The sequence below is a fragment of the Lemur catta genome, chromosome 1, assembly GCF_020740605.2.
Source record: "Lemur catta isolate mLemCat1 chromosome 1, mLemCat1.pri, whole genome shotgun sequence".
In the NCBI taxonomy this organism is placed as follows: Eukaryota; Metazoa; Chordata; class Mammalia; order Primates; family Lemuridae; genus Lemur; species Lemur catta.
The window spans coordinates 118,677,276-118,697,917 of record NC_059128.1 but is presented as its reverse complement, the minus strand read 5'-3'; the positions used below and the strand labels follow the sequence as shown (position 1 = coordinate 118,697,917).

Below are 20,642 nucleotides of genomic sequence, written 5' to 3'. Positions count from 1 at the left end.
TCTGTCTCTGGGTTGGTGAGGAAGCTGGCTTCTCTCCCAGGAGATGCATCTCAGTTCATTCGCTATAGGGAGTGCCTCCCTCCACTCTGCTCAGTGAGTTCTCACCGTGCTTCCTCCCTGGAGGAAGGTTGGCCTGGCACATGCACAGGGACCAGAAGCAGGAGGTCCCGCTGGTGATTGGTGCTTCGGTCAAGGCCAGGGTCTTCTCCTCCTCTCTGTCCTTCACTCTCTCCAAGCCAGGACCCCTCCAGCAGGCGATGGCCCACTTGCAGTGAGTGTCTGCCACCCCGGAGTTTTCTTTCCGACCGTCCTTCTGACCTGCTTTGTGATGCAGCAAGTTATTGTTTCCTGATTGAGTCCAAGGGCCACATCTGTGTCCTGGCACTGTTTCCTTATCACCTCAGGGACTCGGCATGTAGATGCTGCTGGCTGTCCAGGATCCTTCAAATATAAATAAAGATTATCTTTAATCTATTCCAAAAATGATATTTGATAATCTGAACTAGCAGCTGCCAGAGCTGATGGTCACTGGGACTCGTCCTCTCCAACGCTGCACCTCCTTTTCTGGTGTCCCCCAGGTCCCAGCACAGTGAGAGGTGTACATGGGAGCCCGGGCGCTGTGGGGTCCCAAGTTTTGTGCAGGTCTTGGCTGTGTGACCTTGGGAGAAGGCACTTGGCCCCCAAGACTGTTCCCTTGCCTGGGAGCTGGGGATGGTGCTGGAGCTGTTGAAAGGATTACATGGAGGGTGCATTTTGGTGGTTGGCACAGGGCTGGCCATGGTAAAGGGTCAGCAGGTGTTCTCCATAATTTTCCAAACACAAAAGGTCAGCCTTTCAGTTCTACGACTGTGATCATTTCTTTCTTTCTGTCTTCCTTCCTTCCTTCCCTCCCCTCCCCTCCCCTCCCCTCCTTCTTTTCTTTCCTTTCTTTTTTTTTTTTTGAGGCAGAGTCCCGCTCTGTCACCCTGGCTAGAGTGCCATGGCATCAGCCTAGCTCACAGCAACCTCAAACTCCTGGGCTCAAGCAATCCTTCTGCCTGAGCCTTCCAAGTAGCTGGGACTACAGGCATGCACCACCATGCCCGGCTAATTTTTTTCTATATATTTTTAGTTGTCCAGCTAATTTCTTTCTATTTTTCAGTAGAGACGGGATCTCGCTCTTGCTTAGGCTGGTTTCGAACTCCTGAACTCAAATGATCCTCCTTCCTTGGCCTCCCAGACTGCTAGGATTACAGGCGTGAGCCACTGCGCCCGGCAGTGATCATTTCTAATAAGCGTTTCTTTCCTCATTTCTAAGCAGAATGTGCTGCATTTCATGTGCCTCCCCGGTGGTGTCAGCTGCTGGCAGGGTTGTGCTGCAGTGGCCTCTGTGGGTGGGGGTAGGGGGTGTGCTACTGGCCCAGCAAGCATGCCACCATGGTCTCCACCGTTTGTCTCTACCACCCTCAGCCACTCTGCATGCCCCCAAAACTGGCCCCTGTCACAGTAAGTTCCTCTGGGTCTCCCTGGTGGGGCTGTTTGACTTTGGGGGCTGCTGCATTCCTAGAAGGCATTTGGCAGCATGACTGGCTGCCTCCTGGCCAAGCTGACACTGGGAGCAGGCGCTGTGTGGGGCTCCTCCGCTCCAGCCAGGGACCTGGGACCACTCGCCTCTGTGCTGGGGGGTGCGGTGGGAGACGGACTCGCAGGCCCAGGCTGGACACAAATGCTTTCTCTCTTTCTCCTGAGCTCTTCAGCCAGAGCAGTAGTTGGACCTGAAGTCTCCGGGAAGAATGATGGCTGGGTTTCAAAACTCCCATCCCAGCTGCTCACCTCTATGGCACTGTGGCAGAGAAGCAGAATGTATTCTGATTTCCCGGGCCCCACAAAGCAAGCTCTGGGCTTTTCTCTGCACATCCTAGCCAAGAGAAGCTCAAGTTACGGGGCTGGGAGGAGTGGTAATGGATGCTAAGAAGGGAGTTGAGGGAGATCGCAGAGGGGCCGCGGCTGGTGAGAAGCAGGTGGGCTTTGGGACCTGGGCAAGGAGGGGCTTTTAGCAGGGAACCAGGCACCCATCAGTGTCTGCCACCCCCCAGGCTGGTCTTGGCAGCAGAGTTCCCTTTTGAAGAATGTCTGAGTGAGCAACACCACTTGAGAAAGGAGGGAGGGCTGTGTGGGGTCCCAGTGAGCAGCCCCCACACCCAGGTGACTGCATACACTCCCAGAATCGTATGTTGACATACACTGTACATGGGGGCCTGCCACACAACGCTCGTAGTAGGACTAACGGGGAACTGATGATAATGGGTTCTTTTTTTGTCACGGGACTTTTACAGAAGTGTTTCTTGAAGGGACGGGTGGGGGGAGGGAAGGAAGCATGTGGAATTGCTTCCTGGCTTTGATTCAGACCTCACTCCAGGTGGTGCCTGAAGCTGAGGTGCCTTGCAGGCCTATAGACCATCCCCTCCTCTTCCATGGGACTCTCTCTTCACCGACTTTCTTCCTTGGGCAGCTCTGATCTGCCTGGCCTTCCTGGAACTGTGTTCATCCCAGGTCTGCCTCTGCTTTGGACAGCCTCTGTGTACAGGCTGCTGCTGGTCCCTTTGTCGACAGGGAGCTTTCAGGGTCAGTGGGGTGGTTACTTGAGTAAACCTTTTCTTTACCGCCTTCTCTCTCCCTGCTTTTTCCCAGGCTCATGTCTAGAGTGGGCGGCCTCTGTTGGGGACAGTCTGAAGGAGGAGGTGGAGTTACAGCAGTGTGGGCTAGCTCCCCAGAGGCCGAGCTGGGCCGTCGACCCCATTAGCTTAGTGGTTTAAAGGAAAAATGCATTGATGTTTTAATGTCTGTCGATTCTGCAGGTTGGCTGGTCCCACCCAGCTGGGCACTGCTTCTTGGGCTCTCTGGTCCTAGCAGTCCCACATTAGCTGAGTGTCACCAGTGGCTTATCACTCACATATGTTGGCCAAGATAGCAGGGACTATCCGGGCCAATTCTGTATGTGTCTCTGTCTCTTTCCTGTCAGCTAGCTTGGGCATCCTATACCATGGTGGTGTGAGGCAGTCTGAGTTCCCCTAGAGCAAGTGTTCCAAGGGCCCAGACCGAAGCTGCAAGTCTTCTGTGACCTAGCCTTGAAAGATTGCAGCATCGCTTCCCCTGTACTCTGTAGTTCAAAGATCGAGCCACAAAACCAGCCCAGGTCCAGGTTCAGAGGAGGTGGGGGCTGTGAATGAACCGCCACACTGCCCCCCGGCAAAGCCTCCTGGCCTCCACGGGATCTGCAGGGACGGAACCAGTAGGCCTTGTCAGGGTCTAGCCTGGTGTATGGGATTTTATCAGTCACGAGTAGTAGAGCTCCTTGTTAATATCCATTAAAGTGCCTGGACTCACAGAATAGGGGTTGTTGGACTTCCAGGGTCTATTGCTCTATAAAGACACATAATGACATGGAGTTCAGAAATCTTTAAAAGTGTATTTGTGTTTTCTCTAGCAGCATCTGTGTGCATGTGGGAAGTAGCTGCCCAGCAATGCGAGGTTATCAGCCAGTCCACGGGCAGGCTAGATTCCTCCTGAGCTCACAGCCCCCATCCTAGGGCCATGGCAGCCTTGCCAGGCCCTGAGTGGACCCAGTCCTGCCCTCAAAGGATTTGCAAATGTTCAAGTGTTACCCTCAGTGACCTGTTTATTGATTATCTCCTCAGAAAGTGAGTAGATCAGGCAGATGCCCCCCCGCCCTCGCAGAGGTTTAATAGGTGCTGTGGCCGAGCTGCAAGGCCAAGGCAGCGTGGCCCCTTCGCTGCCCTTATCTTCCCAATGTTGGGGACCCCTGGAAGTGCTTGTCTCTAAGGCCCTAAAATCCAGAAGATCACTCTGAGGCTGCAGGCCCCTCTTCTCCTGTACCCTGCTACCCTCTTCCAGGCTGTGTCCTGTCACAGCATCCGTCAGGGCCTCTTGGGAGTCTGTGGTGTTGCCACCATCTGAGATTTTGGGGCTGCCTAGAGGTCTGCCTGGGGCCTCTGGGCATGGCCTGCTGGCTCTAGAGAGGCAGCAGGTGATCCGACAGCAGGACCTAACCAGATGAGGGCCCTGGGATGGTTCCAAGCAGACAGCTCTGTTGCCTGTAAAGTGGGAATGGGACATGGCTGCAGAGACCCAGGCTATTGAACAAACCTACCTCTCCATCTCTGGGCTGGGAGAACTCCTGGGTGAGCAGCCCCCTCACTACTGAATGGTGTTACATGGCCCTGAGCTGAGTATCTGTGGGTCAGCAGGGCTGCCTGCCCTGCCCTACACCCAGCCAGGCCATACCTCCTTGATGGCCATCTGAGATGTCTGTGCCTCTTCAGCGCTGAGGTCTTAACCTTACCAAGCAGCCCTGAGAGATGGGCAGGGCAGGGATTCCTGTCCCCCTCCTTACCGGAGGCATGGTGAGGGAAGTGTCACTTGCAAGAGGCGGCCCCAAGTCAAACTCTAGTGTCTTCTGACTCACTCTGGGGGCTCTCTCCACAGCCCAAGTTGCCTGGAACCATTTCAAGTCCAAGGCTTGGTGGGATGTGGCCGGGGACCTACAGGCTCGGGGCACAGTGCCCTCTCACTCTGGGGTCCTCCCCTCCCCCAGCCATCATGGCTTTAGGAGGAGATTCCTGTTCCTCTGGCTCTAGGGACATTGGGGAGGCTCAGTGGCTGTTGTGTCACCCGAGGGGTGGACTCCCTCCTTGTCCTTTGCTCATCTGGTCACCCTGGCATCAGCCTGGCCCTCATTGGGAGCTGAGGTTGCCATGGAGCAGAGTTGTGGGTCCCTGGCAGCTGTGCCTATGCTACACTCCCCTGAAGGGGTTGTCATGACCCCAGCTTAGGGTGGGGAACTTGCCTTTTATTCAGGTGATGACATGTCACCCTAGGAGGCTGAGGGAGGGAGGACTGATCCCCACGGGGGTGCTGTGCATGTAGGCAGAGGCACTTAAACAGGTTTGCTGAGCCGAGGGCAGGTGAGCTAGTCACTGGGTTGGGGCTCTAAGGCACAGAGACCCACTGGGGAGCCTGGGGGGCTTTGTTCAGGCATGCACTGCCCATGAGTGGAAGCCCCAGAGTTCTGCCATGAGCTTGTCACCCAGGGCAGAGCTAAGAGGGCCTTCCGAGGCAGGTGGGCTGTGGTGGTTTCCCTGGCTGTTCACTGTTGGGGACTCCCCACAAGCACATGGGGGGGGGCACTGACTACATTCCCAGGGCAAGGGTATACGGCACAGGGCCATCCAGGAACCTTTCTGAGGGCAGAGATGGTTTGAGGTGCATCTTGAAGGGTACATTGGGGCTCACAAGGAGACCTGGGGAGGATGGAGATGGGGTGTTTTCGCAGAGGGGATAGCATGCAAGGAGTTATGGCAGGTGGTGGCTGTGGGCCAGGCCTGGGGCTTAGTGGGCAAGAACCCGGGGTGATGGGGTGATAGAGCCACGTAAGGGTTTGTTGGGTTGGTCTAGGGGTGTGAATAGCTTGGTTCATGTGGGGGAACATCATGGGATCTAGCGAAGCTCCCCCATCCTGCATCCCATCCCACCTTTAAACACAACCAGCAGTCCAGCAGTGCCTGCCTCCCCCAACTCTGCCAGGCCTGAAAGGTACAAGGAGGAAGGATTCTAGCAAGGAGTGGTTGTGGCTGGAGAAGGCATTGATGGGCCCTGCCTGTTTGTCTGAGCTGGCCTAGAGAAGGATTTTTTTGTGCCAAAGTCTCATTGGGTCACAGTTCATAGTCATCCCCAACTTGCCTAGTATATGCAAGGAATCTCAGGGGATCTTACTAAAATGCAGACTTTGGTCAAGCAGACCTGGGGCAGGGACAGCCTGCATTTATAGGAGCTCTGGAGAAGCTGCCCGCTCTCTTCTGTGGGTGGACACGGCTGCTGGGCAGACATTTGAGGCATTCCTCTCCCCTCCCCCCACCTGTGGACTCTCTGGGCCTCACCCCAACTTGCCTTTCCCCACTTGTTTTTGTGTCTGTCCATCCTGGTGGGCTGTGAACCCTAAGGACAGAACTACCTTTTATCCAGGTGTTTCTCCCCAGTGCCTGGTGCAGCACCTGCTTCTTAGATAGGCTTTCAGCAAATGTGTGGGATAAATGAATGACTGAATGAGGGAAGAATGAGTATGCCTTCCCTGGACATAAGGCAGGCCCGTCCAGAGAATCGCAAAGGTCAGAGCTGCCAAGGACGGCTCTGTGTTCCTTCAGTGAGATTCCTTCCCCGCACAGGCTGAGGGGACACTAAATATTAACCATGTACTGCTTGCTGGTTGGGGAGCAGCTGAGAGCAATAGCCCTGTGTGGTGGAGGTGGGATTGGTTCACAATGTAAGTTTATAATCCTGGCCTCCCCTCCAGGAAACTCCACGGAAGTTCCTTGCAGGTAACAGAATTTCTGTGCTCATGAAGTCAGGGCCGGCTCAGGGGAGGAGGTGGTAAGACCATGTACGCTGATAACAGCCTGGCCTCCTTCCAGGGATTTTTGTAGGTCACATAAAATCTTTTTTGATCATTATATTTCACACTAAGGGTTCTCCGTATGGGCAGAACAGGCTTATGGGCTTTGCCCAGAAATACCACGTAGCTTCCAAATAAACCCAGTGCCCATGGTGGCTACCTTGGAGTTAACAACACAGTGCACCTGAGCAAGGCAGACAAGTCCGTTAGCCATGACGCCATCCCCCTCTGCCCCCCACCCCGCTGCCCTCCAACACATTGGGCTAGATTTCCTCTGCTTTCATTCTCTTCACTTTAGATGGCTTTTGTAACTAAAACTTTTTGTTCTAGAATAATACCTATGATTATTTTGAGCCATATGTTCTTTTATCCTGCGTTGAAAGAACTCTCCAGAAAAATAGTGAGTCTTGAAGCCCCCTATCCTTTAAGAAAGTTTTTCATTTTGGAAACTTAAAGGGGCTAGTGGCCTCCTCTGTGTTTGGTAAGAGGTGACTGTGGTGCCTGTGGCACAGTCCCCTGTGAGCTGGCGCCACACAGGAAGTCCCCACAGCTCTGCGGCCCCAGGGTGAGCCTGGCGCCTCCATTTTCTGGCAGCACCTGAACCCTTACCTCCCTTCTCAAAATGAAGGCTGTGTGTCACAAACCGGTTAGAACTGGCCGTTGCCATGGTTTTCACGTTGGAAGGCACAGTTAAAGGGTCACATGACCAAGGAGGGAAATGCCTTTGTCACATGACTTTTTGGTGGCCTGATTAGCATACAGGAAGTTCACTCCCTGCTGGCTGCTGGGATGCTGAGTGATCATTGATGGGTGGTGACATCATCTCTTGGATGAGTTATTGATTAGTCTCAGGCCAAGATGGGGCCAGGGAGCGCTGTGGTCAGAGCGGTCCTCTTGGGAAGCTTCAGCTGCCGGGTGGCCCAGGTCCGTAGCCCTGTCCTCTTCCCTCAGGCAAATTTGAGTTTCATTAGACATCTCAACTCTGGAAGAAGTGCACACCCTCAGTAAGATGTTAAAAAGTGACAAGTCCCTGTAGCTTGGCCATTGTTTCAGCCTGTGCTCGCCCAGGAAGTGTGTCTGTTGACTGTAACTATACAAGGTGCTGCCTGGGCCGCCACTCTTCAGTTCACTTGGGACCCACCTGGGTGGAGACCAGTGGCTGCAGCTCTGTGCTGGGCTTTGGGTCCACCTGCCTATGAGGTGCTCTGGGTCTGTGTGTACTTCCAGAGAGCCTGGAATTAGAGCCCTGAGGTCACCTTGAAAGTCGATCTTAGGTGGAGTGGGGCCAGCAGCAAGAAGAGACACAGGCGGTTTAGTGCGACCCCAGTAAAGTGTCCTGGCTCACTTTATAAACAGCCTGTTTCTGGACTTCAGAATGCAGAATAACCCCACGTGAAACGGGCACCTTTCCCTCCACTCCCGAGGTTTCTGGTGAGAGGCTGGCCGGCAGCTGCTCTAGTTAAGTCAGATCAGGGCTAGGACCAGTGTTCAGCTGCAGCTGCCATGCAGCACTGGTGGGTGCAATCAGGACGGACCGGGGAGAGTGAGGAGAGCAGCTCCACTCTGCATCCATGAGTCCAGGGGAGAGTTGGTGAAGCCTCAGCCTCTGGTCCTCTGCGTCTGTCCTTCCCTGAAGATGCCGCACACTCGGACACAGAGATGGAGTCCCACGGACTGTCAGAGCATAGTCAGATTCTTCATCCTAGTAACTCTGTGCCCTCAGCTTGGCTGGGGTCTAGTGGAAAGAGTGGGGACAACTTTTGAGTTGTAACTCCCAGTTAACTTCGTCCGAGTTTGTCCTCTGGGTCACAGTGCCACCTAGCGGACGTGTTCTGTCCTCAAGCTGGTTTTCTTGCTGACAAAAAAGGATCCGATTCCTTCAACACAAGTACTGAGCCCAGATCTTCAGGAGAAGTTCCAGTTATGCCATCAGCAAAAGGAGCTGCTTGGTTGGGACCAGAGTGTGTCTCTGGGACTCATGTTGGGTCAGCAACACCACAGCACCTGTTCACCCCTGTGGCTTCAGTGGCATTAGATATGTGTATCCATCCTAGAGGATCGTTCACAAGAAGGGGGAATCAGATGTTGGTGTGTTCCTACTTGAGTTAAATGGCATAATGTGCAGTGAGCTCTTAGCTTAGAGCCTGGCCCAGAGTTAGCACAGAATGGATATTCAGTGTTACCAGGTTCTGATAAATGACAAAGCAACACACTTAGACATTTGTGACCATGTTTTGACAAAATAACAAAAAAGGAACCCCCACAGGTGCCTCGCCCATTGTTCCTTGATTCTGCCTGGGTTGTAGTGAGATGCTGTGGGCTGACAGTAGAGGAAGAACAACCTAAGGTCAAGTTCACCAGCAGAAGTAAACTCCCTAGACAGACCGTGGCAATGAGCAGAGAGCAAATACATTAGGAAAAAAAGGGGGATGTGGGTTAGAACGATGAGAGTTGTTTCATGATGCAGTTTGAGCTGGGACTTCTGGGGTGTGCGGGAGGGTAACAGGCAGAGTGACTTTGGCATCTGTGACCAGAGTAGTCCACGCATCATTAGAGCATGGGGGTGGGGCAGCCAGTCAGAAACCAGTTTCTGAGTAGATCAGGTGGCTAAAGAGTCCCAGGTCTTTGAGAGAAAATGTGTCCTAGTTGGTTTCAAAATATGTGGTGGCTGTGGCCACATGTGGCCACGGAAGGACAATCTAGCAGCAGCCTGGGGCTGCCCTCTGAGCAGGCTGACAGCCCATGGACATGCCCCTGGGTCTTCTGGAGGCAGGTGGGCTGCCAGGTGTGAGGGCTGTCAGTGTGCCAGGGTTGAGCAGAAAAGAAAAGTTGGTTCGTGTAGGGGCTGGGCTCTCCATCAGGTGGCTTCCAGCATAGAGAGGTGGCAGCCCCTGATTTTCGAGGCATACACATCCCATCACACTCAGCACACAGGACCCCCGAGTGAGCCAGGCCCTGGGGTCCAGAGCCAAGTGTTTTTACCCAGTACTAAGCAGTGTGGTAGAGGAAGGAGCTGCTGTGGTTTTCAAAATGACCACATCATGCTTAAGGGCACACGCACCCTCAGCCCTGGGGACACAGAGGCAAACACTAAGTCCCAGCTGTTGCAAGGCCCAGCCATAAATTGGTGGGTTTGGGTGCCCTGTGATGTATGCAGTGAGAAGAGGCAGCCTGGGGCCTGTAGGTGGGGCAGGAAGGACACCCAAGGAGAGCCAGCAGGGCAGCTGGGGAGCCTGGGCAGGAGTGGCTCCCCCAACCCCCGGTTCCCACCCTGCTGTTTGTCTGTCCAGTAGTCAGGGCACTCTGGTAATGACTGCTGTCTCCACCTGACAGTGACATGAAGTCTGAGAGGAGACCTCCCTCACCTGATGTGATCGTGCTCTCTGACAACGAGCAGCCCTCGAGCCCGAGGGTGAATGGGCTGAGCACGGCGGCCTTGAAGGAGACTAGCACTGAGGCCCTCATGGTGAGCCCAGCTGCGGTGCCCTGGAGTGGAGCTGGTAACGGGGTGGGGGGTGGGGGACCTCTGCTCCCTGGCGAGGACCTTCTCCTCAATCCTGTTTCCCTCACCCTTGTAGAAGAGTAGTCCTGAAGAACGAGAGAGGATGATCAAGCAACTGAAAGAAGAGTTAAGATTAGAAGAAGCAAAACTAGTTTTGCTGAAAAAGTTACGGCAGAGTCAAATACAAAAGGAGGCCACCACCCAGAAGGTGCGTGCTTGTGTCCCCTGATCTCTCCAAGGGTTCACGGGAGCCATTGGGAACTGGGAGTAACCAGCCACTGCCCTTACCTTGACCACTATCCTGTGCCAGGGGGCGGAAAGGCAAGAGGGGAAAGCCTTTGCTCCGGGGCACACGGGTCAGGGTCTGAGTGGAGGTTTGTGGGCTCATGTACACATTTTGGATTCAGCTAAAAGGGAGTCAGAATGTGTTTCAGTCTAGAGCACCATGGATCTGAGTATGTAAAGCTCACTTCCCTCAGACTGCAGATGTCAAGGAAGTAGAGCTCAAATGTATTTGGTGCTGTTAGAAGCATGTTTCTGGGTTAATAGTTCTGTCTTGAGCCTATTTCCAGAAAGGCCTCCTGTCCCATGGGCACACACTGCCCTGTCATTTCCCATCCCTTCCTCCTCCTATCATGTGTGTCTTCACCTCTCAGTCCCTGCCCAGCTGGGTGTGCGCCGAGCTCCCCACAGACCTTACTCCCGACCCTCGAGAGGGTCCCGCTCCAGTTCCTTCTTCCCTGGGGCTGAGGCTCTTTGTCCTGCTGCTTCTAGACGGGGTTTGATGTGTAAGGCGAGTTCAAGTTTATTTTGGGGGGCTTTTCTAGTTCCCCATTCTGGGAAGATGCCTGGTGGGGGATGAAGTTACCTTCGGAGTACTTTTGTCACTACCTCAGTGAACCAGGAAGTTAGTATGTCCTAGGCAGCAGGAGCTGCTTGAGGAAAGACAAGAGGAGACACTCCCTGCTCTGGCTCAGGGGGTTGCTTTTGAACCTGCACCCGCACCTGGCTGGCAAGTCAGTTGGGCAGAGCCTGCCTATTAATTTCTTCTGCTTCCTCGACTTGTTGAAGTGCAATAAGTCTGTCACTGTGCCTTCTCTAGTGGAACTTGTGGCTTTAAAAAGTGCCCAGACGCAGCGTTTTCTCACTAAGGTTGAGAGACCTATCCAGGCCCTGGATCCTTTGCCTCAGCTGCCGCTGCAACTACCACCACTATCACCAGCAGCAGCACCAGCAGCACCAGCAGCACCAGCAGCAGCAGCAGCAGCAGCAGCAGCAGTTCTATCCCCTGGAGGGCAGAGTGGGACCCTGGGTTCCATGTGGGTGTCAAGGAGTGACCTGGAAGTGAAGCTGAGAGTCGGGGTGGAAGGGGGCTGCTGGGAAGTCCCTCCTCAGTCCATGTAGAACATACCAACTCCTGCTGCAGATGGGGTCACTGTCAGGCTGGAAGCTTACTGGTGCCTCCATGTAGGGGGAGCGGCCAGCAGCCCTCTCATCTCCCATGTGTCCTGCTCTCTTACAGCCCGCAGGCTCCACAGGGAGTACCGTGACCACCCCTCCCCCGCTTGTGCGGGGCACACAAAGCATTCCTGCTGGCAAGCCATCACTTCAGGTCAGTGTCCCCTCTGCCCCTCGGCGGGTGTCTGGCTTGCACTGCTGTTGTTTACAGTCAGGAATAGGCCCATCAGACTCCCGAGCAGCCCTGGTTCAGGTCTAGCAAAAGGCTGCCGGCTCCTGAGTGGGCTGGAGTGAGGCCTTCCTGCCCACAGCCCAGAGTTAAAGCAGCATGCATGCATTTTCTGAACTGCGGTGCCCAAACTAGGCCACTGTTGACATCACAAACAGAAATCTCGGCTGACAATGGAAGGGCCCTTCCAGTGAGTGCCCCTAGCACGATCAGAATGAGTACTTGAGAGTCTGGGCTCTCTTCGTGCTAATTTTCCCACGTCAAGGATGGCCTGTGGCCTAGGCCCCACTGGAGCTCAACTCTCGTCTTCCTCTGCCCACGGGGTGCCCTTGAGGTGAGTGGCAGAGGCTGGCTCCCAGCCATGGGGCTACAGTCTGGAAGTGCAGCCCCCCACTCACCCCAGCAGGTGCCACCCATCCTGGCCTAGCTGCTCTCCTGCTGTGGGCGGGGCCAGTGTCACCTGGCAGTGTGCCACCTTGTTGGTGGGACGCACTCCTGAGTGAACCCAGGTTTGCACAGCTCTGGTTGGAGTTTGTTCCTTGTTTCTCTGTGTTTAGAATCAGTAGGCATCTTAGCTAACATTTTAAAATTTCTCTGCTACCTTTTTAAAAAACTATTATGTACTTTTACAAAAGTAACAAATCTATTTGCTTTTAAAAAGAAAAAAAGCCATATAAATCTGGACATTGGTGTCATTGGCAGACCTCTTCAACTCGAATGCCTGGGAGTGTCATCCCCCCACCCTTGGTCCGCGGTGGGCAGCAGGTGTCCTCGAAGCTGGGGCCGCAGGCGAGCTCACAGGTTGTCATGCCCCCACTCGTCAGAGGGGCCCAGGTGAGCATGGCCTTGTGCACTGGGGTCCCCAGCAGCCCACCTGCCTTGTGAGAAGGACCCTTCTGGGTCCTCGGCCTCCTTCCATTGTTGGTCTCACTGGGATTTCTTGTCCCCCTATCCCCACCCCTGCAGCAAATCCACAACATCAGACAACATTCCAGCACAGGGCCTCCGCCCCTCCTTCTGGCCCCCCGGGCATCTGTGCCCAGTGTGCAAATTCAGGGACAGAGAATCATCCAGCAGGGCCTCATCCGTGTCGCCAACGTCCCCAACTCCAGTCTGCTCGTCAACATCCCACAGGTGAGGGACTGTGCCATGCCTCAGAGGAGTGAGTATACCAGCTGTGACTCACAGGGCAATGTGCATGACCTGCCTGCTTCTTGGGCTTGTACTGGAGCTCCTTGGGGCAGTGGGGGTATGAAAGTGTTGGGTGGAAGTCTTGTGGGCACATTTGCACGGGGGGCGGAGGGGGGTGGCTGCTGAGAGGGTGAAGGTGCAGACCTGAGCTGAGGGTGGCGTCTGCTCACTGGCTCTACCTCGGAGGAGGCGGCACTTGGGAGATGGCAGGTTTGTGGGGACAGATGAGGAGGCCCAGGTGGGGCGGGTGATAGGCTGGGAGATGGCCCAGAGCGGGGCGCCAGAGCCTGAGCCACACTCCCCACAGCATCCTCAGCACAGGCAGAGGGGGGAGTGTATCTGTAAATGTCCTCAGGGCCCCAGGCTCATCTATTCTCAGCCACACATCCCTTCACCTCTGTACAGAGCCTCTGAGACAGGGAGAGTCTGTTCTCACCCCCAGGAAGCAGATGGGAAGAGCAGGACCAAGGGGTGGGAGGGCTGGAAGCGTAGCAGGAGCCTCGGCTGACAGATAAAATTACTGGGTCTGCAGGGGCTTTTGCTGACGGATGCGTTCACTCTTTCTTCCTGCTTTGGCTCAGTTTGTTCTTGCCCGCCTTCCTCAGAAAAGAGCAAGGCTGGCAGGGCTTTAAGGTTGGGACTCAGTGTGGAGACAATGGCTAGCCCTGCCCCCGTTCAGGGGTGTCCTGGGCTGACCCAGGCAGGCAGTTTCATCCACCCATGAAACTTTATTCAGTCCCTGCAGTTCTCAGTGTGCTGTGAAGAGGGGTGGACATGCAGTGGGCAGTGGGCATTGGTGGAGCTGGGGTGACTGGTTCCCTGCAGGGCTGGGGGGCTGCCAGCGAGAGGAGGAGGTGGAACTGGCCAGTCAGACATGGAGAAGGCCTGGGCTAGGTCTCCATTGCTGAGGGAGTGGAGGTCTTGGGAACACATCCCAGACGTCCTTAGATGTGTTCGCAAGTGTTGGGGTGTGTCCTTTTGGGGGGATGGTTCACACAGGTTCCTTTAGTTTCCACAGGGGTCCTCAGCACCCAAAAGCTAAGGATACTGGCTTGGTCAGCTCTGGGTTTGAGGTAGCACACTTGACAGTTGTGGAGCTTGTGGGGACAGTCAAGGGTCTGCCACTGGGGTCCAGACAGGTTGGTAAGTAAGTAGTGCAAGGAGCAGCCAGGATTGGGTCAGGGGTTGGCCTAGGAGCTGCTTGCCCCATAGCCCTCAGGAGGACCCGAGGACTGACTCAGATGTTAGCATCCGGACGAGCAAATGCAGAGATGCTCCCAGGGGCCAGGCATCCACGCCACAGCAAGCTACCACCATGCCCTGCAAGGATGCAGCAGGATGGGCCTCAGTGAGAGGACAGGGCCTTTTTGGGCAGGGTGGTGATGGCTTCATGGGTCTACTCATGTGACAGAGTACAGCAAACTATAGATTCTAAACATGAGCAGTTTATTGGACATCCGCTAAACCTCAGTGAGTGTTCAGATAACCAGTTACCTCGTAGGATGATTCATGTCACACAGCCTTCCCTACTGCCCCTGATTTCTAGGTCAAACAACTTGGATTCACCCCCGTAAGGACTCATTAGTTAACAGAGCTGACTGGGACCTGGGGTGTAGGTGCACTGGTGGAGGCTGCCCCAGGGCAGGTGCACCGAGCGCCCTGACCCCATCCTTGTCTTCCTAAAGCCCCCCCCAGCATCGCTGAAGGGGACAACAGCCACCTCCGCTCAGGCTAACTCCATTCCCACCAGTGTGGCCTCCTCAGTCACCTCCACTGAGTCTCCAGCTAGCCGGCAGGCAGCTGCCAAGCTTGCGCTGCGCAAACAGCTGGAGAAGACGCTGCTTGAGATCCCCCCTCCCAAGCCCCCCGCCCCAGAGATGAATTTCCTGCCCAGCGCTGCCAACAACGAGTTCATCTACCTGGTGGGCCTGGAGGAGGTGGTGCAGAACCTACTCGAGACGCAAGGTGAGCAGGCCTGGGCTGGGCCGTTCTCATCTCTCGCCCCACCATGGCTTCTGTCCCATGGGTTCTTTTCAACATACAGCAGACAATCCTAGTGCCTAATGTGTACCCAGGACTTCGCTGGGTGGGCATTGTAGATACCATCTGGTCATCAGTTCTGCTGTGAAGTTTGGACTTTGTCCTTCTGCTGGGGCCTCTGAGAGCCAGGCCCCAAGAGGCTTGTGGTCCAGGGGTGGGCAGCAGTGGCCCTGTGGTGTTGTACAGTGAAGGTGGACATCTGCGGGAGGCTCTGATAGGCTTGGCCTCCGGGAGAGGCTCTTGGACGGGTATAGTAGTGTGGTCACGCACAAGCGGAACTTTCCAGAGCCTCGAATGCTCCAAGCCTCCCAAGAGAGGGAGCATGACACCCCCGCCTGGGCTGGGCTAACTTTATCACCCTCTTTGGAAGCAGTGTGAAAAGTGCACCTGTGTCCTAGGAGATGATAGGAATAAAAGGGTATCTGCAGGGTAATGATTAAAAACAGCACTGGAGATGGCCAAGTGGAGGTGAGCAGCTGAGTCGGCCCCTAGGGAGCCCCTACTCCCCAGACGCAGATGCCAAGGACCTTCTGCCCTGAGATTGAGTTGGTGACGTGTGGGCAGTGAGCCTGAACCATTTCCCCAGTGATCGTGTCAGACACAGAGCAGAGCGGGAGGCAGAAACAGGACCAGCCCAGGACAGGGGAGAGGCCTGGCAGGCCTCAGACCCCTCCTGGCTCAGCCCTGGGGAGCAGTGGCAACAGGGTGTGCAGAGGAGCAGCAGCTTCTGCCCGCCTACCATACAGGATGCAGAGCGGGGAGGAGGGCTTGGGGGCAGGGCTCTGGCCCCACAGTGTCTCCCCAGTGTTGGGAGAAGATACTCCCCACACCCTCAGGGTGCCTCAGTGGTGCATATCTGGGCTCCCCTGTGTGGTTGCACCCAAGACCTCCAAGAGGCTGAGCTCCCCACACCCAGGGGTGCGGCTGGACCCAGTGGCAGCCCCAGAGTGGCGAGTGCCCAGTGACCCCCTCATATTTGCTTGTAGCCCCTCAGACACATCCCTCAAGTCACCCTGGTGACACTCCCTGACCACAGGGTTGTAGCAAGGACTGACTGTATGCACCAGCCCTTCAGAGGCTTGGCACCATCCTCTGCAAAGACAGGTGACTGACCTCTACCTCTCAGTCTGCAGGAGGGACTGAGGGGTGTGCTGTGGGGGAGGTGAGAGCTGAGACACAACCTGGCTTGTGTCTGGATCCCTCTGGTGTCTCCTTTGTGACAAGGTGATGTTGGTAGAAGAGCTGCCACAGGGCTACTGTAGGAAGAATGGGTGGGAGGCCCAAGTCAGGACTGATACCACCTTCCTGCACCTGCAGCCAGCCCATCTCTGACATTCTCTCATCAGGGGTCAGTGTTCCCCTCCTATTGGCAAAAACAAGACTGAACTTTGGGAGGAGGCTCTGAGTTCTGCCAGAGAATGTCTCCTGACACTTTCCAGAGTCCCTAGGCTGGATAGCTCAGTGGTGCCATGTCTGGGCTCCAGAGCTGGTGACAACAGCCAAGGCTGCCTGGGAAGCAGGTACCATGTTCTCTTTTGCGGTTGGATATATACAAGGAGAACACTGTTGTCACCAAAGCCTGTGAGCTGCAGGCAGGGGCCTAGAGCTGAGGGCCTGAGGTGGGCCCTGGGCACAGGCTGCTTGGACAAGTGACATTCCATCTGCCCTGTGGGATGAAGGGTCTCCTTCATTGCTCAGGAGGCTGCAGCAGGCCTGGCCAGGTGGGAGAGGGAAGGCTTGAGAGTCTCTTGGCCTCTGCTCCTGCTGTCCTCCAGTCCTGTGTCACGGTCTGTAATGACCAAGAACAGTTACAGCCCCTGAGTGCCGAACACAAAAAAGGTGGGAACAAAATGCACACAGGCGTGTGGACCCCTGTTCAGAGGTGAGTGCTTCCTGTGTACTTCCCCAGTAAACCCTCGTGGCTGACTAGGGAGACACTGTGTTCTGTCCCCCAGATGATGAGACCGAGGCCCTACTGCTCACCTGGGGCAGTGGGTGCAGCCTGTGCCAGGGCATGAGTTGTGCCCTGCTACTGCCCAGTCATGTGGTCCACAGGTCACTTGGTCTCTTGGTCTCAGTTTCCTCCTCAGGACATGGGGTGGGGGTGCCCCCTCAGAAGAGTGAATCGAGCATTCACAGGGCACTCGCTGGGTGATTGTTGTCCTTGTTAACTCATCCAGTAGCTAGGGGACATGTCACGAGATGGGGCCTTATATGGCCCCAGCCTCCTCCTAGGTGGACACCTGTTGGTGTGGGACAGAAAGCAGAGAAGCTGAGCTGGTGTCACTGACAGCTAAAGGGTTGATAGCAACGACACCCAACCCACAGGGTTTTCCAGAGCAGTTCGGCCTTGGCTGGACTGTATCCACACAGAGGGATTAGGACTGCGGATGGAGGCTCTGGCACCTGTCCGTCCCAGGGCACTGCTCCATGTCTCATGTGTGGACTGGGCAGGAGTAAATGGGGGCCGTGGCTATGGTGCCGTGTCCCTCTGACATGAGCCACCTGCGTGTCTCCTTGCAGCAGGCAGGATGACGGCCACTGTAGTGCTGTCCCGGGAGCCCTACATGTGCGCGCAGTGCAAGACAGACTTCACATGCCGCTGGCGGGAGGAGAAGGGCGGCGCCATCATGTGTGAGAACTGCATGACGACCAACCAGAAGAAGGCGCTCAAGGTGGAACACACGAGCCGGCTGAAGGCCGCCTTTGTGAAGGCGCTGCAGCAGGAGCAGGAGATCGAGCAGCGGCTCCTGCAGCAGGGCACGGCCCCCTCTCAAGCCAAGGCTGAGTCCACCACCACCCCACACCCCGCGCTGAAGCAGGTGAGCGGGGCTGTCTCCTCGGCAGCACACTGTCCCTAGAAGGCAGGACATTCTGATGTTCTGTCCCCCCCACCCGGCTGTTCATCTGCCTGATTATTAACTGCGAGTCTAAATTGCACTTAATGGTGGTGTTGGACAGCAAAAACACTAATTTGCAGTTTCTTTAGCTCGTGTAGCTTTCGCTCACAGTGTGCTGGCTGACGAGTACTGCTTGTCTGAAAGGACTTTTCCGAAAGCCACATTGAGATAACCAAAGGGGCGTTTGGAAGAAATGTTCTGGCTAAATTAAGGAGAGGAGCAAGTTTGAAATCAAGTTTTTTGGTGTTTTTTTTTTTGTTTGTTTGTTTGTTTGTTTGTTTCTAAACTGCTTCTCACTCTATAGACCTGAAGTTCCCTTTTGGCAATTTTTTTTTCCCCCTTGGACATTGTTTGCAATTCACTAAACATGTTTTCTCAAGATCCCCACCTGGCATCCAAAGCCCTTTGGGGACAGGCCTGTCCTGTGGGGCTCACCTCCAGTCACCCTGGGTCCCCTGGGCTGGCCAACAGATGGTGCTGACCTGGATTTCAACCCCCATCTGTATAGGTCATAAAACCCCGGCGTAAGTTGGCGTTCCGCTCAGGAGAGGCCCGCGACTGGAGTAACGGGGCTGTGCTACAGGTCAGAACCGCGCTGGGCACCGGGAGCCTCATGCCCCGACTGCAGCCGCGACCACACCAGTTGCTGACTGTCACACTGCCTGTGTCTGTCTGTTTCTCTCTCTCCCCCTCCTCCTCTCCCCCTTGGTGTAACTTACCTGTCTCCTGATTTTGGACTTTAGGGACCCCTTGTGGGTGGGAAGAGGTCAGCCAGAGCAAGGAGAGGCTGTGTGGAGTGTCTCCCCCACTGCTGCCCCTTCCCCACGTGAGCCATTGCCCCCTCTCTCCACTGCAGGCCTCCAGCCAGCTGTCCCGGGGCTCAGCCACGACACCCCGGGGCGTCCTACACACGTTCAGCCAGTCACCCAAACTGCAGAACGCAGCCTCAGCCACAGCCCTGGTCAGCAGGACGGGCAGACATTCCGAGCGAGCCGTGGGCACTGGCAAGGGCAGCGCCGCCTCCAACTGGAAGAAGACGCCCCTCAGCGCAGGTGGGCAACCGGCATGGGTTCCCCCCTCCTTATCTTAAAGACCTGCACTAGGGGTAAACACGAGGGGTGGCACACAGGGCCTGCCCCCCAGAATCACTTCCTGAGAGCAGCTACCTCGGTGGTGCACTCTCCTGTTGCTGGCCAGGATACCCTGCTAAGTGATAGCCCTGAGTCGTTACTAACCACCACACTGTTGCCACCCTCTGCACCCAGGCTCTTGCCCCTCGACCCAAAACGTGGGGCAGACCTATCCCACACTCCGTCTTGGACGTGCTGGGTGCAGGGTAGAGCAAGAGGGAAGGTGGTGGGGGCCCCAGGGCAGTGGGTGGGTTGTAACTGAGGTGGCCACAGGCGTCTTGGAGGAGATAGCATTTGAGGAGCAAGCAGGGGAACTGAGGCCCCACTGTCATCAGCATTGTCCCCAAGGCTGCTTGTCCTGTTTTTTTTTTTTTTTTTTAATTTTTTCATTTATGTGTTAACATTAGGACAAAACTTAATATTTCTTACGTGTACCAAAAACGAGAAAGAAAAAGGTGGGCAAGAAGGGCCAAGTATAGGAGATGGGTATCCTCTGGTAGAGGAAGCAAAGCATCCCCACAAGTTCCCAGCAGCCTGCGTCCCTGCAGGAAGAAGAGGCACCATTATGAGGGAGACCTGTCAAGCGTCAAGCACTGGGTAGCCGGGCTGTCTGTGCAGAGCCTGAGAGCCTGCTGTGCCTTGCACTGAGTTAGGGGTGTGCCCTCGGGCCAGCCTCAGCAAGGGAGGTTCAGGAAAGGGTAGGTGTTCGTCTGGGCAGCCTGGAGAATAGAGCATGTTTGGATTCAAACCAGCCAGAGGTACTTTCTGCTCAGCAGGTTTAAGGGACAGCGAAGAACTCACGGGCTGGTGGGAAGTTGCTTTTATGAGAAATTTGAAAGCCTATGAAATGAGCAGGAAAAGTCAGAAATGGGTGTGTGCATGTGGACACAGGGTGAGCGTCACCGTGAAACCACATGTGTGTTTAGGGGTACAGTTTGAAAGGGAATTTGAAGGCATCAGTAGTTGCTGTGTCCAGTGGTCGAATCAGAGAGAAAAGTGTGATAGTTCAAAGCACCATTTCCCAAAAGAGTTCTGTCAGCACTCCCGATTACCTGGGGTTTCTCACCTGTGCTTTGAGCTGAACATTGGGCAGGACCCAGTCACCAGGTTTCTGGAGCCAGCCTGGGTGACAGAGCAAGACCCTATCTCAAAAAAGAGAGAGATCTTTATTGTTAAAAATTCTTGGCCAGGTGTGGTGGCTCACACCTGTAATCCTAGCCCTCTGGGAGGCCGAGGCAGGAGTATCACTTGAGCTCAGAAGTTCGAGACCAGCCTGAGCAAGAATGAGACCCCATCTCTACTAAAAAGAAATAGAAAAATTGCCGGGCGCGGTGGCTCACGCCTGTAATCCTAGCCCTCTGGGAGGCTGAGGCGGGTGGATCGCTTGAGGTCAGGAGTTCGAGACCAGCCTGAGCGAGACCCCGTCTCTACTAAAAATAGAAATAAAAATTATCTGGACAACTAAAAATATATATAGAAAAAATTAGTCAGGCATGGTGGCACATGCCTGTAGTCCCAGCTACTCGGGAGGCTGAGGCAGTAGGATCGCTTAAGCCCAGGAGTTTGAGGTTGCTGTGAGCTAGGCTGACTCCACGGCACTTGATCTAGCCCGGGCAACAGAGCGAGACTCTGTCTCAAAAAAAAAAGAAAAAGAAAAATTAGCTGGGCATGGTGGCACGCGCCTGTAATTCTAGCTACTTGGGAGGCTGAGGCAGGAGGATCACTTGAGGCCAGGAGTTTGAGA

At 55.1% G+C, this 20,642-nt stretch overlaps 1 protein-coding gene across 8 annotated transcripts in view; it reads left to right on the top strand.

Moving 5' to 3' along the window:
* GATAD2A (GATA zinc finger domain containing 2A) overlaps positions 1-20,642 on the top strand; it is a 96,264-nt gene that overhangs the window by 73,306 nt on the left and 2,316 nt on the right. For 5 of the 8 annotated variants that reach the window (XM_045551643.1, XM_045551628.1, XM_045551669.1 and 2 more), the window contains 9 exons: positions 9,782-9,914; positions 10,027-10,158; positions 11,473-11,562; positions 12,340-12,471; positions 12,604-12,771; positions 14,514-14,793; positions 17,392-17,690; positions 18,277-18,351; positions 18,625-18,820. In XM_045551643.1, coding sequence (XP_045407599.1) covers positions 9,782-9,914; positions 10,027-10,158; positions 11,473-11,562; positions 12,340-12,471; positions 12,604-12,771; positions 14,514-14,793; positions 17,392-17,690; positions 18,277-18,351; positions 18,625-18,820 — 1,505 coding nt within the window. The remainder of the gene's footprint in view (positions 1-9,781; positions 9,915-10,026; positions 10,159-11,472; positions 11,563-12,339; positions 12,472-12,603; positions 12,772-14,513; positions 14,794-17,391; positions 17,691-18,276; positions 18,352-18,624; positions 18,821-20,642) is intronic. The other 3 variants (XM_045551661.1, XM_045551654.1, XM_045551665.1) reach the window with 3 other exon arrangements.